The 20469-nt window shown below is 38.5% G+C and overlaps 1 protein-coding gene across 2 annotated transcripts in view; it reads right to left on the reverse strand.

Annotated features, from left to right (window-relative positions):
* The window catches only part of LOC133616052 (Golgi apparatus protein 1-like), a 139847-nt gene that overhangs the window by 71894 nt on the left and 47484 nt on the right, over positions 1-20469 (reverse strand). For both annotated transcript variants that reach the window (XM_061975070.1, XM_061975069.1), the window contains exons 6-10: positions 19415-19486; positions 19121-19307; positions 11729-11946; positions 1299-1420; positions 481-582 (exon numbers count right to left, since the gene is read on the reverse strand). In XM_061975070.1, coding sequence (XP_061831054.1) covers positions 481-582; positions 1299-1420; positions 11729-11946; positions 19121-19307; positions 19415-19486 — 701 coding nt within the window. The remainder of the gene's footprint in view (positions 1-480; positions 583-1298; positions 1421-11728; positions 11947-19120; positions 19308-19414; positions 19487-20469) is intronic.

The following is a 20469-nucleotide window of genomic DNA, read 5'->3' on the forward strand; positions in this document are numbered from 1 at the left end:
TTTGACTGATGAACTTAATCACATAATTTATTCAGAAAGTATAATTAACGATTAATGAAGATAGAAAACTATTAATCGCAACATCCATCCATCCATCCATTTTCTACCGCTTATCCCTTTTCGGGGTATGTAAGTGTAAAAATAATATGTACAGTTTCAGAATGTGCTTGGTATAATTTTAAACAAAAAAAACAATCTGAAGTTGTCTTTATTTGTAAGTTATCATGCCATTAATTCACCACTTGAGAATAGATTTCCCTCCATGTGGGCCCTGAGCTAAAATAAGTGTGACACGCCTGGTATACAGTATACATATAAGTATATTTAACTGTTTGTTTTTTGTGTGGTAAATAAAAAACAAATAGTGAAAAATATCAAAGTGACCCCCAATATCCTTCTATTTTTCTTTATCCGCTGGCCCCTGATGGAAAAAGTATCAAGAGCTCTGTTCTAAAGTCAAGCCACAGAAGACACACTCACTTCCAGTCCCTGGATATGAAATACTGCAGCTCCAACAGCCTATGCTCACAGTCCTCCACCATTTTCTCCGTGTACAGATGCTCCATCAGACAAGACAAGATCCTACACACACAAAATGGGAAGTTAAAATCAGTTATTTGAAATTATCCATCCATCCATCCATCTTCTTCCGCTTATCCGAGGTCGGGTCGCGGGGGCAGCAGCCTAAGCAGGGAAGCCCAGACTTTCCTCTCCCCAGCCACTTCGTCCAGCTCCTCCCGGGGGATCCCGAGGCGTTCCCAGGCCAGCCGGGAGACATAGTCTTCCCAACGTGTCCTGGGTCTTCCCCGTGGCCTCCTACCGGTCGGACGTGCCCGAAACACCTCCCGAGGGAGGCGTTCGGGTGGCATCCTGACCAGATGCCCGAACCACCTCATCTGGCTCCTCTCGATATGGAGGAGCAGCGGCTTTACTTTGAGCTCCCCCCGGATGACAGAGCTTCTCACCCTATCTCTAAGGGAGAGCCCCGCCACCCGGCGGAGGAAACTCATTTGGGCCGCTTGTACCCGTGATCTTGTCCTTTCGGTCATGACCCAAAGCTCATGACCATAGGTGAGGATGGGAACGTAGATCGACCGGTAAATCGAGAGCTTTGCCTTCTGGCTCAGCTCCTTCTTCACCACAACGGATCGATACAGCGTCCGCATTACTGAAGATGCCGCACCGATCCGCCTGTCGATCTCACGATCCACTCTTCCCTCACTCGTGAACAATATATTATATATTTGAAATTATATTTCAGAAATATATATTGTGTGCGTGCATGTGTGTTTCCTTACATCGGGTCTCCATTGCGAATATGTTTGCAGGCCGTCTGGATGACAGATTCACAGGCCTCATTGAGTGCTCTGTCGATCCTGTAGTCGGCCCCAGGATCAGCAGACTGGATTAAAGTTTGCAGCTGCGGAAGAAAAATAGGTCATCAGAACAACAACTAGGGGAAGGCCCAATACCAATTTTTATCAATATCAATCCAATACAGATAGGTGGGCTTTTGGATCGAATCGGACTGGGTTATATATTTTTTTTATAATTGGCGAGCCAACCCAGAGTATCAAATCAGCACATCCCTAATACAACAATCACTACAAAAGCACTCGGAGAGCGCAGACCTCTGCCAAAAGTAAATAATTATTTTAAAAAATCCTGCTCATACCCAAAATAGAAATTCTGGCATTTCATGAATGTTTTCGCCCATAACTTTTTGAGCTATGTTGTTAACGAACAGACAGAACAACAAGCCCCAGCGAATACATAACCTCCTGCCAAAAGATAAAGTGTCATGTCCATGCATTTTTGTTTTGCTCATCTGTCGCTTCAAAACAGGTCACAAGAGGTTTCAGGTTTTTCATCGGTCTCACGTTTGTTCTATGAGGAAGGAAACAAACAGAGTGAACCCTCTTGTCAGTCATTCACTCGTTGTCTTTGTGGGTGGAGGCTGGGCCGTTAGCATACACACATACAGGTAAAAGCCAGTAAATTAGAATATTTTGAAAAACTTGATTTATTTCAGTAATTGCATTGAAAAGGTGTAACTTGTACATTATATTTATTCATTGCACACAGACTGATGCATTCAAATGTTTATTTCATTTAATTTTGATGATTTGAAGTGGCAACAAATGAAAATCCAAAATTCCGTGTGTCACAAAATTAGAATATTGTGTAAGGCTAATACAAAAAAGGGATTTTTAGAAATGTTGGCCAACTGAAAAGTATGAAAATGAAAAATATGAGCATGTACAATACTCAATACTTGGTTGGAGCTCCTTTTGCCTCAATTACTGCGTTAATGCGGCGTGGCATGGAGTCGATGAGTTTCTGGCACTGCTCAGGTGTTATGAGAGCCCAGGTTGCTTTGATAGTGGCCTTCAACTCTTCTGCGTTTTTGGGTCTGGCATTCTGCATCTTCCTTTTCACAATACCCCACAGATTTTCTATGGGGCTAAGGTCAGGGGAGTTGGCGGGCCAATTTAGAACAGAAATACCATGGTCCGTAAACCAGGCACGGGTAGATTTTGCGCTGTGTGCAGGCGCCAAGTCCTGTTGGAACTTGAAATCTCCATCTCCATAGAGCAGGTCAGCAGCAGGAAGCATGAAGTGCTCTAAGACTTGCTGGTAGACGGCTGCGTTGACCCTGGATCTCAGGAAACAGAGTGGACCGACACCAGCAGATGACATGGCACCCCAAACCATCACTGATGGTGGAAACTTTACACTAGACTTCAGGCAACGTGGATCCTGTGCCTCTCCTGTCTTCCTCCAGACTCTGGGACCTCGATTTCCAAAGGAAATGCAAAATTTGCATGGTTGGGTGATGGTTTGGGGTGCCATGTCATCTGCTTGTGTCGGTCCACTCTGTTTCCTGAGATCCAGGGTCAACGCAGCCGTCTACCAGCAAGTTTTAGAGCACTTCATGCTTCCTGCTGCTGACCTGCTCTATGGAGATGGAGATTTCAAGTTCCAACAGGACTTGGCGCCTGCACACAGCGCAAAATCTACCCGTGCCTGGTTTACGGACCATGGTATTTCTGTTCTAAATTGGCCCGCCAACTCCCCTGACCTTAGCCCCATAGAAAATCTGTGGGGTATTGTGAAAAGGAAGATGCAGAATGCCAGACCCAAAAACGCAGAAGAGTTGAAGGCCACTATCAGAGCAACCTGGGCTCTCATAACACCTGAGCAGTGCCAGAAACTCATCGACTCCATGCCACGCCGCATTAACGCAGTAATTGAGGCAAAAGGAGCTCCAACCAAGTATTGAGTATTGTACATGCTCATATTTTTCATTTTCATACTTTTCAGTTGGCCAACATTTCTAAAAATCCCTTTTTTGTATTAGCCTTAAGTAATATTCTAATTTTGTGACACACGGAATTTTGGATTTTCATTTGTTGCCACTTCAAATCATCAAAATTAAATGAAATAAACATTTGAATGCATCAGTCTGTGTGCAATGAATAAATATAATGTACAAGTTACACCTTTTGAATGCAATTACTGAAATAAATCAAGTTTTTCAAAATATTCTAATTTACTGGCTTTTACCTGTAGAGAAGTTCAGTGTCATCGGGTAAATGTAAGGTAACATGGCATACATGATCCAGATTATGCTCAGAATCTAATACTTTGTTATTAATTTGTTATCCATCCATTTTCTACCGCTTGTCCCTATCAAGGTCGCGGGGGGTGCTGAAGCCTATCTCAGCTGCATTCGGGCGGAAGGCGGTGTACACCCTGGACAAGTCGCCACCTCATCACAGGGCCAACACAGATAGACAGACAACATTCACACTCACATTCACACACTAGGGACAATTTAGTCAACAATGAACTGGGCAAGAAAGCACTTAGGTTTTCAGCACCAAAGGCTTGGAATAACCTACAATCGAATATTAAACTTTAAACCCTTGTTACGTTAAGCTTTTATCAATTACGCCAAATAGCGAAAGTGAAACCGCTTCTATCAAGACATGATCTTGAGAAATTAATCCACGCTTTTATCTCGACTCGTCTTGATTATTGTAATGCCCTGTATGTTGGCATTAGCCAGGCCTCCCTCGCCCGCCTGCAGCTCGTGCAGAACTCTGCTGCTTGTCTGCTAACACAGACCCGCAGACGTGAGCACATCACCCCTATTTTAGCGTGCCTTCACTGGCTCCCTGTGCGTTACCGAATACATTTTAAACTCCTTTTATTTGTTTTTAAATGTCGAAACAACCTCGCGCCAACCTATCTCTCCGACCTCCTTCAGCCTTACTGCCCCACCCGATCCTTAAGATCAGCCGATCAGCTGCTGTTGACGGTCCCTGACACAAGGCTGAAGCTTAGAGGTGACAGAGCTTTCGCCGTTGCTGCTCCCAAGCTCTGGAACGACCTACCCCTGAGTGTTAGACAAGCCTCCTCTCTTCCTGTTTTTAAATCTCTCTTAAAAACATACTTTTATTCCATGGCTTTTAACACTGAGTGATATCCATCCTGCAATGGTGCCCCATAATACACCTGCTGTGATCCTGTTTTTATGTTTTTATGTTTTTATTAATTCTATTTTAATTATTTATTTTTTATCGTGTTCTGTTTGTGTTGTGTTGTGTTTGCTCGGTACTCGTTTTATCTTTTAACCTGCTCATTGTACAGCACTTTGGCTACCCCTGTGGTAAATTTTAAATGTGCTCTATAAATAAAGTTGATTTGATTTGATTTGATACGTTGAATGAGTTTAAAGCTTCTGTGAAAGGACTGCAGTCTACCTTGTCTGTATGCACATGTCATGTGAGCAAGTTTTAATGTTGTAAATGTGATGTTTTATGTATTTGTTTACTGTTTTTAATGTAACCTTGCTGCTGCCCTCTTGGCCAGGTCTCCCTTGGAAAAGAGATCTTTGATCTCAATGGGATGTTACCTGGTTAAATAAAGGCTAAATAAAATAAAAAATAGTAGTTCCAATCAACCTATCCCCAGGTGCACGAGGTTGGGTCTTGGGTGCAGTTGGGTGTTCCAACAGGACAATGACCCCAAACACACGTCAAAAGTGGTAAAGGAATGGCTAAATCAGGCAAGAATGAAGGTTATAGAATGGCCTTCCTAAAGTCCTGACTTAAATGTGTGGATAATGCTGAAGAAACAAGTCCATGTCAGAAAACCAACACATTTAGCTGAACTGCACTAATTTTGTCAAGAAGAGTGGTCAAAAATTCAACCAGAAGCTTGCCAGAAGCTTGTGGATGGCTACCAAAAGTGCCTTATTGCAGTGAAACTTGCCATGGGACAAGTAACCAAATATTAACATTGCTGTATGTATACTTTCGACCCAGCAGATTTGGTCACATTTTCAGTAGACCCATAATAAATTCATAAAAGAACCAAACTTCATGAATGTTTTTTGTGACCAACAAGTATGTGCTCCAATCACTCTATCACAAAAAAATAAGAGTTGTAGAAATTATTGGAAACTCAAGACAGCCATGACATTATGTCCTTCTCAAGTGTATGTACACTTTTGACCACGACTGTATATATATATATATATATATATATATATATATATATATATATATATATATATATATATATATATATATATATATATATATATATATGTATGTGTGGGAAAAAAAAAAAATCACAAGACTATTTCATCTCTACAGGCCTGTTTCATGAGGGGGGGTACCCTCAATCGTCAGGAGATTTTAATGGGAGCATTCGCATACCATGGTTTATATAGGGCACAGAGTGGGTGGTGATTGGCTCATGTGTTACCTAGGAGGTGTTTCCGTCTATGGCGGCATGTTGTTACAATTTCGCTGCGCTTGTTGAGGGATGACAGGTCTGGACGGTAAATAATAAACAGCTTCTCTTTCAAGCATAGGTTGCATCTTTTATTACCACTATTGTAAGGTGTGCTGGATGCAAGAATTTGCCATGTTATTGAATATTCAACATTATTGTCTTTGAGGTCCCAAATGTGTTTGCTGAGTTCTGTGGTATTTCGCAGGTTTTGGTTCCTGAAAGAAGCCTTGTGATTGTTCCATCTGGTTTTGAATTCACCCTCGGTTAATCCTACATATGTGTCGGATGTGTTAATGTCCTTGCGTATTACCTTAGATTGGTAGACAACTGATGTTTGTAAGCATCCCCCGTTGAGGGGGCAATCAGGTTTCTTTCGACAGTTACATGCTTTGTTGGTTTTGGAGTCGCTCTGACTGGGGGTCGACGGCTCATTTGCAATTGTTTTGTTGTGGTTTGAGATGATTTGTCGTATATTGTTCATGCAGCTGTAGCTCAATTTAATGTTGTTCTTGTTGAATACTTTTCTTAGGTTGTTGTCTTTGGGAAAGTGTTTGTCAATCAGATTGAGGAATTTGTGTCCAATGTTCGTTGAGACGTTTTTGCTGTATGGGGGGTTGTACCAGATGATGTCGTTTCGTTTTCTGTTCTTTTTTGGCTGGTTTCCTGGCGTACGTTCATAGGTGAGGGTGAAATTGTATCCGCTTTCATCAAGGGCTTTTTGGTACGGGGGGGTTGCTTGGTCAAATTCAGCTTTGCTAGATGACAGCATCGATAGCCTTTTATTGATTCCGGTAGGTATTCTTTTCGTGGTGGTGGGTGGGTGGTTGCTGTCATGGTGCACGTATTGGAGTGTTGTGTTGGGTTTCGTGAATGGTTGGTAGCTGTTATTTCTCAGGTTGAAAGTGACGTCAAGGAAGTTGACGGTTTGCTTGTTGGCTTCAATCGCGACTCCAAAACCAACAAAGCATGTAACTGTCGAAAGAAACCTGATTGCCCCCTCAACGGGGGATGCTTACAAACATCAGTTGTCTACCAATCTAAGGTAATACGCAAGGACATTAACACATCCGACACATATGTAGGATTAACCGAGGGTGAATTCAAAACCAGATGGAACAATCACAAGGCTTCTTTCAGGAACAAAAACCTGCGAAATACCACAGAACCCAGCAAACACATTTGGGACCTCAAAGACAATAATGTTGAATATTCAATAACATGGCAAATTCTTGCATCCAGCACACCTTACAATAGTGGTAATAAAAGATGCAACCTATGCTTGAAAGAGAAGCTGTTTATTATTTACCGTCCAGACCTGTCATCCCTCAACAAGCGCAGCGAAATTGTAACAACATGCCGCCATAGACGGAAACACCTCCTAGGTAACACATGAGCCAATCACCACGCCCCTAGGCCAGCCTGTACCCACCCACTCTGTGCCCTATATAAACCATGGTATGCGAATGCTCCCATTAAAATCTCCTGACGATTGAGGGTACCCCCCCTCATGAAACAGGCCTGTAGAGATGAAATAGTCTTGTGATTTTTTTTTTTTTTTTTCCCCCACACATACATATATTGCGCTCTACTACGGTATCGAGCACTATTTTTTGGATAACCTTATCAAGACATATATATATATATATATGTATATATATATATATATATATATATATATATATATATATATATATATATATATATATATATATATATATATATATACACATACACATTAGGGCTGTCAAACGATTAAAATATTTAATCCACATTCCAGTTCATAGTTAAAATTAACTCAAAATTAATTGTGATTAATTGCCAAAAAATATATACTTTTTTGTCATTAATAAGTGTACCTTTGACAGTTAATTTTTAAGTTTTTAATACAATGACTGGAAAATGTATTTGCTTCAATGAAATGTTTTTAAACATTATGCTTTTTAAAACAGCTCAACACCAAAAAGGTATAAACACGTTTTTTTAAAGGGAATAAAAAAAATGGTTGGTGTCTTGCTAGATTTTCTATTTTGTAGGAAAACAGAATTTGTAATCATGCTTTAGGAGCACTTGAATTAAGGTTTCTGATATTCTTTACTTTACATGTTGTACAAGTTAGTAGTAGTAGTAGTTTATTTTGGACATGTTACACACAAAGCAAAAGAAAAAATTATGAAAAAAGGAAATATTCTTGATAATATTACAGTAAGGTACACAAATAGAAACAAATACTTCACAATGAAAACACATAGAACATGAAAACAATACATGATGTTGTTTTTTTTCACATCCAAAAAGGAGTGGGAAGAAGTGAAACTTATTTACTCTCACCCCTTATTTTATAAATCTAATAACTAGCTTCCTTATCATCATTATTATTATATACAATGATAAATTTACCGGTCTTATTGCAATATATCATCAATAATCTTTTACCCACTTTTCTTTGGCACAAAAATTCAGTACATAAGTACAATATACACGTACCGTATATAGTCACATGACTACAAGTACTAATTGATGGTAACACCAACCAATAACAACAAAACAACTACACAAATAATTAGAATAATATTAATAACGTAAACACGTTGTGATTGTTACAACAATAAACTACGGAACAGGCAGAGGGTCAAAAATGTTAATCGCGCGTTAAAAAAATTATTGCGTTAAAGGAACTTATAGTTAACGCAGCGTTTCTCAAAGTGTGGGGCGCGCCCCACTGGTGGGGAATAGAGACATGACAGGTGGGGTGCGAGGAACGGGAGGAAATTTCACTTTAAAATTTTTTTTTAAATTATTATATTCTTAGATGATTTTTTTTACCATGCTTTCATTTTCTATACACACTGTAAATCACTTTGTGATTCTGTCTGTGAAATCCGCTATATAAATAAATGGAAATAACCGGTACTTATTTTTACTGTAGGCTTTATATTTCTCGGTACGAGCGAAAGTTTGACAGACATAGCAACAGTAACTAATGGGGGCGGGGCTAAGCGGAACAAACTTTCGCGCGAATGGGTAGCAGGCTAATGTGTGGATCACAATTACACAAATATATACATTTGTGACTCGCACCTCAAAGGTCGTCAAGCCAGAGCCAGCGCCTGCAGAGAAACAAAAATCTGACGGGCACACACTGTGTCATTCACCGGGAAGCACTCGCGTCAAGGCAGCTCAGCCCCGAACTCAATGAGGTTTTAACAGATGTTGTGAGCGCGGTCAATTTGATCAAAACACGACCACTGAAAGCGCGACTGTTCTCTGCACTGTGTGAGGAAATGGGAGCTGATCATACAGCCATGCTGTTTCACAGTGAAGCAAGGTGGCTCTCCTGGGGGAAAGTGCTGTCACTTGCCCTGTCTTGCCAAATGCATAGCTCCTCCTTTTTTTTTTTGCAAAGATTGCAAAGTGGCACTTTTATTGTATTTATTATTGAACTTGATGCAAGTTATTTGATTTATTATTGAACTTGATGCAAGTTATAACACTTTTTTTGATTTATTATTGAACTTGATGCAAGTTATAACACTTTTGTTTTATTTATTATTGAACTTGATGCAAGTTATAACACTTTTTTTGATTTATTATTGAACTTGATGCATGTTATAACACTTTTTTTGATTTATTATTGAACTTGATGCAAGTTATAACACTTTTGTTTTATTTATTATTGAACTTGATGCAAGTTATTTGATTTATTATTGAACTTGATGCAAGTTATAACACTTTTATTTGATTTATTATTGAACTTGATGCAAGTTATAACACTTTTTTTTATTATTGAACTTGATGCAAGTTATAACACTTGTTTTATTTATTATTGAACTTGATGCAAGTTATAACACTTTTTTGATTTATTATTGAACTTGATGCAAGTTATTTGATTTATTATTGAACTTGATGCAAGTTATAACACTTTTTTTGATTTATTATTGAACGTGATGCAAGTTATAACACTTTTTGATTTATTATTGAACTTGATGCAAGTTATAACACTTTTTCTTATTTATTATTGAACTTGATGTAAGTTATAACACTTTTATTTGATTTATTATTGAACTTGATGCAAGTTATAACACTTTTTTTTGATTTATTATTGAACGTGATGCAAGTTCTAACACTTTTTTGATTTATTATTGAACTTGATGCAAGTTATAACACTTTTATTTGATTTATTATTGAACTTGATGCAAGTTATAACACTTTTTTTGATTTATTATTGAACGTGATGCAAGTTATTTGATTTATTATTGAACTTGATGCAAGTTATAACACTTTTATTTGATTTATTATTGAACTTGATGCAAGTTATAACACTTTTTTTATTATTGAACTTGATGCAAGTTATAACACTTTTGTTTTATTTATTATTGAACTTGATGCAAGTTATAACACTTTTTTTGATTTATTATTGAACTTGATGCAAGTTATAACACTTTTTTTGATTTATTATTGAACGTGATGCAAGTTATAACACTTTTTGATTTATTATTGAACTTGATGCAAGTTATAACACTTTTTTTTTTTATTATTGAACTTGATGTAAGTTATAACACTTTTATTTGATTTATTATTGAACTTGATGCAAGTTATAACACTTTTTTTGATTTATTATTGAACTTGATGCAAGTTATAACACTTTTATTTGATTTATTATTGAACTTGATGCAAGTTATAACACTTTTTTTGATTTATTATTGAACGTGATGCAAGTTATAACACTTTTTTTGATTTATTATTGAACTTGATGCAAGTTATAACAGTTTTTTTTATTTATTATTGAACTTGATGCAAGTTATAACACTTTTGTTTTATTTATTATTGAACTTGATGGACGTTATTTTATTTATTATTGAACTTGATGCAAGTTATAACACTTTTTTTGATTTATTATTGAACTTGATGCAAGTTATTTGATTTATTATTGAACTTGATGCAAGTTATAACACTTTTTTTGATTTATTATTGAACTTGATGCAAGTTATAACACTTTTTTTTATTTATTATTGAACTTGATGTAAGTTATAACACTTTTATTTGATTTATTATTGAACTTGATGCAAGTTATAACACTTTTTTTTGATTTATTATTGAACGTGATGCAAGTTATAACACTTTTTTTGATTTATTATTGAACTTGATGCAAGTTATAACACTTTTATTTGATTTATTATTGAACTTGATGCAAGTTATAACACTTTTTTTGATTTATTATTGAACGTGATGCAAGTTATAACACTTTTTTTGATTTATTATTGAACTTGATGCAAGTTATAACAGTTTTTTTGATTTATTATTGAACTTGATGCAAGTTATAACACTTTTGTTTTATTTATTATTGAACTTGATGGACGTTATTTTATTTATTATTGAACTTGATGCAAGTTATACCGCAGCTGCACAGTTATTTTATTTATTATTGAACTTAATGTTATTTTATGTTATTGAGTTCGAATGTATACAACTTGATGTTCAATAAATTTGAAAATGTTAAAGCTTGGCATTAGCGCTCTGTTGGGGCGATGGGGGCAGGTGGGGCTTGAAAACTCCCCCTTGTCCAAAGTGGGGGATGACAAAAAAAGTTTGAGAACCACTGAGTTAACGCGTTATTATCGCGTTGACTTTGACAGCCCTAATACACATACATATATCTATGTATGCATCCTTCAGAATGTACAATATGTAATTTTTCACGTGATACAGTTCATATGACGCCAATAGCCTGGAGTTATATAAACCACTCAGAATGGCTTCAATTATTTTAACCGTTTCCTGTTGCTTTTTTATCGGCACCATGTGGTGTGTTTACTAAAATATACTGTATGGTTGTGCAGTTAAAACTTGACATGAATGAGCAAACAAATCATTGGAACAATTCAGATGTTCCCGTCATTGTTTATGTAAGGTGGGGACTTACAGCACTCTGGCAAACACTGTCAACGGTGGCACTGCGATCACCGCGTCCGATCCTCATCAGGCAATGCAGTGTGCGACCTTTGCGGTGAAGGCCTGAGCAGTGAGTCTCAATCTCAGCCCTGCAGTGAAGCACAATCTCTGGACTTAAAGAGAAATCCTCCATCAGCATCCTCCGATAGTCCAGCATCTCCCCTTGACACTCGCCAGTGACCGGACGACCTGCACAGAACACAGGAAGCATAGCTAGAATCATCATGATCATACAAGCCATGAAGGCAATCAATCAACAAATAAGAGTTTTGTTTCTACAGCAGTGTTGTAGCGTATAATTTTACTTCACTCTTCACTTTCCTTTTACGTCCTGCCATCAGAAGAGTCTGTCTTACACTTCGGAAACATAATAAAGGGTACAAATGTAAAAATAACAAAAGTGAAGTCCTTCCTTAGTGTAGAAACACATGTCTACGAATTATTCTGCAACGCTCACATAACTACAGTGGTTCTCTTTATGTACAGAATTAATTTTTTTAATTAGTTGGGTTTCACTAATATAGAGCTTTTTTTTTTTTACCTGCAAGGCACTCAAACTTTAAAATGTCGCCCGATTCCCCCATTCACATATTTATGCAGGCATATGTTACCACTGAAGCTCATTTACATCATTACATCAGTATATTGCTAAAAGACATGGGGCAATGGGGATATTATTAAAAATGTGCCCATATACTTCTTGTTTACCATCATTATTCTTGAGCTGTAGTGAAAGTAATACAAAATTCCAAACATCCATTAATTTTTACTACTGTTCAGGATCAGATCGGATCACATCTGACTGTGGGTAAGATTCAGACTACAGTAGATCACAAGGATTACCAAGACCAAGACCCTTGCCAATGGAGAACAACTGCGGTTAATGAAAAAAGCCGTAAAAAGGTCTATTTTTGATACTCTAAACTAAGGGTGCCCAAAGCACGGCCAGAAGGCCATTTGTGTCCCAGGGATAATTTTTTTTAAACATCTCCAGCACATTCTAAAAGTACCAAACTAAAACTAACAAAAACATAGAAAGTGCAATAAAACAGGTAGAACGAAAAAGTTAAAAATGTTAACACCAGTAACACAAGGCTGTTTTTTTAAATATATATATTTTTCGTGTAGTGGTACAGTACCTCAACTTCAGAGTGCTCAAACATAAGCTAGTTTTGAGATAATAGCTGTGTCTCAACTAATTGTTATGCTTTAAATTGCAAGCAAAAACTTTTGTTAAAAGTATCCACGTCATTAGTTGGCGTAGCAAAGTTAACAGTTGAAGATTCAAGCAAAACATCTACCGTATTTTTCGGAGCATAAGTCGCACCTGCCGAAAATGCATAATAAAAAAGGAAAAAAACATATACAGGTAAAAGCCAGTAAATTAGAATATTTTGAAAAACTTGATTTATTTCAGTAATTGCATTCAAAAGGTGTAACTTGTACATTATATTTATTCATTGCACACAGACTGATGCATTCAAATGTTTATTTCATTTAATTTTGATGATTTGAAGTGGCAACAAATGAAAATCCAAAATTCCGTGTGTCACAAAATTACTTAAGGCTAATACAAAAAAGGGATTTTTAGAAATGTTGGCCAACTGAAAAGTATGAAAATGAAAAATATGAGCATGTACAATACTCAATACTTGGTTGGAGCTCCTTTTGCCTCAATTACTGCGTTAATGCGGCGTGGCATGGGGTCGATGAGTTTCTGGCACTGCTCAGGTGTTATGAGAGCCCAGGTTGCTCTGATAGTGGCCTTCAACTCTTCTGCGTTTTTGGGTCTGGCATTCTGCATCTTCCTTTTCACAATACCCCACAGATTTTCTATGGGGCTAAGGTCAGGGGAGTTGGCGGGCCAATTTAGAACAGAAATACCATGGTCCGTAAACCAGGCACGGGTAGATTTTGCGCTGTGTGCAGGCGCCAAGTCCTGTTGGAACTTGAAATCTCCATCTCCATAGAGCAGGTCAGCAGCAGGAAGCATGAAGTGCTCTAAAACTTGTTGGTAGACGGCTGCGTTGACCCTGGATCTCAGGAAACAGAGTGGACCGACACCAGCAGATGACATGGCACCCCAAACCATCACCCAACCATGCAAATGTTGCATTTCCTTTGGAAATAGAGGTCCCAGAGTCTGGAGGAAGACAGGAGAGGCACAGGATCCACGTTGCCTGAAGTCTAGTGTAAAGTTTCCACCATCAGTGATGGTTTGGGGTGCCATGTCATCTGCTGGTGTCGGTCCACTATGTTTCCTGAGATCCAGGGTCAACGCAGCCGTCTACCAGCAAGTTTTAGAGCACTTCATGCTTCCTGCTGCTGACCTGCTCTATGGAGATGGAGATTTCAAGTTCCAACAGGACTTGGCGCCTGCACACAGCGCAAAATCTACCCGTGCCTGGTTTACGGACCATGGTATTTCTGTTCTAAATTGGCCCGCCAACTCCCCTGACCTTAGCCCCATAGAAAATCTGTGGGGTATTGTGAAAAGGAAGATGCAGAATGCCAGACCCAAAAACGCAGAAGAGTTGAAGGCCACTATCAGAGCAACCTGGGCTCTCATAACACCTGAGCAGTGCCAGAAACTCATCGACTCCATGCCACGCCGCATTAACGCAGTAATTGAGGCAAAAGGAGCTCCAACCAAGTATTGAGTATTGTACATGCTCATATTTTTCATTTTCATACTTTTCAGTTGGCCAACATTTCTAAAAATCCCTTTTTTGTATTAGCCTTAAGTAATATTCTAATTTTGTGACACACGGAATTTTGGATTTTCATTTGTTGCCACTTCAAATCATCAAAATTAAATGAAATAAACATTTGAATGCATCAGTCTGTGTGCAATGAATAAATATAATGTACAAGTTACACCTTTTGAATGCAATTACTGAAATAAATCAAGTTTTTCAAAATATTCTAATTTACTGGCTTTTACCTGTATAAGTCGCACTGGAGCCCGGCCAAACCATGAAAAAAACTGCGACTTATAGTCCGAAAAATACGGTAATCTAACTCCCTAGCATTAGCTTATACCTCCAGATCAACATAACTTTGTTTTTCCACCCATTGGAAAGAGTAAAGTAAGTATAAAGCACAGTGCTGAAAAGTGGATGACATTTATTGAATTAAAGAAGAAATCATCAAAAACATGACTGGGCATGTAGCAGACTTGGCAAATCAGTTTGAGTGCAGCACTTGCTAGTCTGCACCATACTGAAGCAGAATTAATCGATAACGCCATTCAAGGATGTTAAAATAATATATAAATGGCTGAGAATTATCCAACAAAATATGGAAAAGCTGCTGATGGTGTGTCTGATGGAAAAGCAGCAAGAAGGATATACCGTACTGTAGAAGTCCACTCTCCAAAGTAAATGCTGTACATTATTACTACATTATACTTCAATAAGACCAAATTAAGTTTGTAAGATGAGGTACTACTGTACTAGTTTCGGAAGTGGAAAAATATCAAAATGGCCCCAGCATCTTTTGATTTTTCAATCTTCGCCCCTCAGTGGAAAACACTTGGGACACCCCTGCTCTAAACCCTATAAAATGCCGCTTAATTATTCAATTATATGCAATTAAAGGCATATAATATACATTATAGTACTAACACAACATCACACATTGTATACATCTTCGTGCTGGAAAATGAAGTGAATTAACTTGCGAGGCTGCTGGATTCATAGCTGCAGTACTTTTTTCCCATAAAGGACAAAAACGCTTTCTATTTAGGTTACTATAAAATAAACTAATTATTTACAATTTTGAGCAGAGAAAAGTGATATGTGAACATGCAGATGAGTGAATGCTATTGCTATTTTAAATTTTTGTAAGTCTACTTGACCTCTGAGACTGATCGTCAGTCAGTCACATGGTATATCAAGAAATAAGACAACACATCACACACTCACACTCACTACAGATCCTGAATGTAAATTGATCCCACACTGGCTGCTGATGTCATCCGTTTGACCTCATACACACTCCATGATGGAGGAATTTATAGTATTTGAAGACAGAGGAAGAAGTTAAAGGGGAACTGCACTTTTTTGGGAATTTCGTCTATCGTTCACAATCATTAGGAGAGACAAGAACACACGTCTTTTTTGGGGGGGATTTTAAAGACTATAAAAGACGCTTGGAAGATGCAGCTAATGGAAGTCACCGTTGTAGCCTTCATAGCCCTTCAAAACAACTTCAAAACCCTCCATCAAACGTTTTTTATACACATTGCAAGTCTAAAGGCTAAAGAACAGCTTCTTCCCCAGGGCCATAACCATCCTGAACGGACTGCCCCATTGTCCCTTATAACTGCCTTCTCTTTGGTGCAATAACCCATTCCACCAACCACCCTGTTTTTGTTTTGTTTTTTCATGTATATATTCATTTCACACCATATTCATTGCACTTCTACATTTTTTAAATTTTTATATATTTGCACATTGTTTTTCTAGCATGCACACATCGCACTGTATGGAATGGCCTCAATCTCGTTACCTTGCGTAATGACAATAAAGCTGATTCTGATTCTGATTCTGATTCTATATATAATGTAGTAACTGACACAGTCATTATAATATGTAATATGTACAATATTTACCGAATTTTGATCATTTTAATCAATGCCGGAACTAATTCTTCGGCACATTTATTCCCGTTTCCATAGCAGTGCACGTCCGACAATGTGTGTTCCTACTTCCGGATACATGTTCTAATCATGGCAGACTATAAGGATTCACAACCTTATCTTTTTTAATCTGAATTTATGGAAGATGAACTACTGCTTCTCGAAGCCAGCACGAAGGAAAAGTGAGACGTTGGAGCAGACGGAAGCCGATAGAGTGAGGTGAAAGTGAATCGAAAATGAAAAATGTGGAACTTAAACTTGGAGCAATGGTATTTCGACATAAACGGCGTGCTTCCCCATAATTAACCGGAAAAAACGTCCCTGGCCAGCTGGACCAAACAGACATCTGTCCATAAAGTAAGTCACACTTTATATTGATCATGATACACGTCATGCGTGTTGTTACAATGACAGTACATACGCTGTCTGGTTAGCTGTGTACAAACGAAACATGAAATGTGGGCTAATACTTTACAGATACTGTCAGAGGTGGGACCAAGTCATTGTTTTGCAAGTCACAAGTAAGTCTCAAGTCTTTGCCCTCAAGTCCGAGTCAAGTCCCGAGTCAAGACAGGCAAGCCCCGAGTCAAGTCCAAAGTCAAGACTGGAAAGTCTCAAGTCAAGTCCTAAGTCCTGCATTTTGAGTTTCGAGTCCTTTCAAGTCCTTTTAACCACAGACTAATATATTAACACAGATTGTGTATGCTTTTCAAACGCTGTATTTATTTATTAAAACAAGTGCATTTTAAATTGCAGGAAAGAAAATTGTGCTGACATTGCACTTTATAATAGCACTATTAACCAGTCATTTTAAACATTAACTCATTCCTTTACAGAACAAACACATTGAAAAATAAAGTGCAAATGTACTTATTTGTACAAAAGTGTTAACATTGAAAAAACATGACATATACGTGAACATAACAAAAAAGTTGTACTTTTTATATGTCAGGGCCCTATGCTGCATTGCATTTGCAAAAGACCAAATTAGCCAAGAGTCTGTCAGTCATTTGTGCACGATGGGGGCGTAGTATGATGCCACCATGGCTGAAAACTCGCTCCACTGGAGCACTGGAGGCAGGCACTGCCAAGACTCTCATGGCCACTCGGAACAGTGAAGGAAGAGTCTTCATGTTCAATGCCCAGAACAAAAGGGGGGAGAGAGTTGTTTTGGGTTGGTGCACTACTTGTAAGTGTATCTTGTGTTTTTTATGTTGATTTAATTAAAAAAAGAAAAGAAAAAAAAAATTATTTCTTGTGCGGCCCGATACCAATCGATCCACGGACCAGTACCGGGCCGCGGCCCGGTGGTTGGGGACCACTGAGGTAAACAACCAACAGTATGTCAGAAAGCTAGCTAAAACGGTACACATATTCATAATATAGTATACATTTTAACTGACCTTTATTTTACTATTTTTGTCTTTTTTTAGGTGGCTAAAATACGCGGTGCTGCTGACCGCCGTCTAACGTTACGTGTGATATATTGACTAACGTAACCCTGCTTGAAAAAAATCACTGAACAAAAAGTATGAATAAGGTAGTGAACTGCAACAGATTCCCGTGTTTGCAATAACGTTATAACGTTAGCAGTGAGTTTACAGCCTCACTGATTTAACTACACAGCAAATAAAAGTCACGTTACTTAGCCAATAAACGTTATCTTACATTCAAAACTTACCGTTCTTTGTGCAACTTCAAATGCCGGACGAAGTTGGAAGTTGTTGCCTCTCCATCAGTAATTTTCGAACCGCATGTGTTGCATACTGCAAACCGTTTTGTGTTGACCACCTCGTAATTTTTATACCCAAACGAAATTATTTTAGGTATCATTTTTTGTTCACTGGCGTGTGGTTTGGACATGTCTTCTTCCTGCAATTTGATTGGATGAATGCTGTGTGATGAAAACAAAGTAGATCTAATTTGATTGGCTGTTGTACTGAGACCACACCAGCTGACACACGCAACGCTGATAGACAAGTACACAATGAAAAATACGGAGCGCTCCCGAATAAATTTTTCATCTTTGGGTTTTGGGGAAAGTAGCAAGTCATGTCAAGTCATGTCAATTCAAAAGGCTCAAGTCCAAGTGAAGTCACAAGTCATTGATGTTAAAGTCTAAGTCGAGTTGCAAGTCTTTTTACATTTTGTCAAGTCGAGTCTAAAGTCATCAAATTCATGACTCGAGTCTGACTCGAGTCCAAGTCATGTGACTCGAGTCCACACCTCTGGATACTGTAATATGATTCTTCATGTTTTTCAGTCAGTACAGATTGGTGTCTTATCACAGCGTTGTGCATTACAAACTCAAAACGCGTTTCGTGTTGTTGTAGAAATCTTGCCGTAGTTAGCTTCTACGGCTAATACCGTAGCACGCCCAATGTGTTAGTACGATAGTTTAATAGTTCCTCAGTGTTTGCTCTTACAATAACAATGTCGCTACAGCTTGGTTATTATCCAGGTTACGGAAGATAAATTAAGTATTGTTGACGGTTTTTGAATGCATTTTTAAAGTGATTTAGGGGTCAAATTGATTTCTCCCATTAGCTGCATTGCTAGTCACCAAGAACGAGACCATTTTTATGTTAGAAAGCGAAAAAAATACAATCAAATGTTTGTCTTGTCTCTAGTAATGATTGTGAACGATAGGCAAAATTCTATAAAAAGTGCAGGTACCCTTTATGCCCAGTCATTAAGGTAATCTGAGGTGTTAAAGCCCACCTCTGTGCACGGCGGCCTCCAAACACAGTAGCAGGTATGAGAGTCGGGCCTCGCGAGCTCGTGGCAGGTTGCTGTCCAGGCTGCAGCGATGCTTCTTGAGGTCCAGTTTACAGGCTTTAGCAAGAGAGTAACTGACCCTATAGTCTTGAGAGATCAGCTTCTGGCGGGTGGTTAGTGCGTCTCTGCACTTTAGAGGGAAAAAGAAAAATATTTTCTGTGAATGTCAAAGCACAACCAAGGTAGGTACCTCCATGGGCCAAAATGAACGAGCAATGGGAGTTGAGATGGGCGCACCTTTTCTGACATGGCCTCTTCAAACTTGTGGTTGAACAGACACTTATAGACTTTCCCTTCTCCTGCTTGGATCTAGAAGACAGACAATGGAAGTGGGATGATCATTTTGGACAGTATAAAACATCATCTCCCTCGCCCGCCTGCAGCTCGTGCAGAACTCTGCTGCTCGTCTGCTAACACAGACCCGCAGACGTGAGCACATCACCCCTATTTTAGCGTCCCTTCACTGGCTCCCTGTGCGTTACCGAATACATTTTAAACTCCTTTTATTTGTTTTTAAATGTCTAAACAACCTCGCGCCAACCTATCTCTCCGACCTCCTTCAGCCTTACTGCCCCACCCGATCCTTAAGATCAGCCGATCAGCTGCTGTTGACGGTCCCTGACACAAGGCTGAAGCTTAGAGGTGACAGAGCTTTCGCCGTTGCTGCTCCCAAGCTCTGGAACGACCTACCCCTGAGTGTTAGACAAGCCTCCTCTCTTCCTGTTTTTAAATCTCTCTTAAAAACATACTTTTATTCCATGGCTTTTAACACTGAGTGATATCCATCCTGCAATGGCGCCCCATAATACACCTGCTGTGATCCTATTTTTATGTTTTTATTAATTCTATTTTAATTATTTATTTTTTATCGTGTTCTGTTTGTGTTGTGTTGTGTTTGCTCGGTACTCGTTTTATCTTTTAACCTGCTCATTGTACAGCACTTTGGCTACCCCTGTGGTAAATTTTAAATGTGCTTTATAAATAAAGTTGATTTGATTTGATTTGATCATATGTTGCCTTTCTGGGCTATTGCCTTGACAGACTAAACAACAGTACTTGCAAACTACTGTGCTGAGGCAGATTAGTGGGCCACAAGAGATCATCAGAAGTGCTGCAGGAAATTACAAGATTATACTTACCGTATTTTTCGGACTATAAGTCGCAGTTTTTGTCATTGTTTGGCCGGGCTCCAGTGCGACTTTTATATGTTTTTTTCCTTTTTTACTATGCATTTTTGGCAGGTGCGACTTATACTCCGGTGCGACTTATACTCCGAAAAATACGGTAATTGG

Source organism: Nerophis lumbriciformis, linkage group LG15 (genome assembly GCF_033978685.3).
Source record: "Nerophis lumbriciformis linkage group LG15, RoL_Nlum_v2.1, whole genome shotgun sequence".
NCBI lineage: Eukaryota > Metazoa > Chordata > Actinopteri > Syngnathiformes > Syngnathidae > Nerophis > Nerophis lumbriciformis.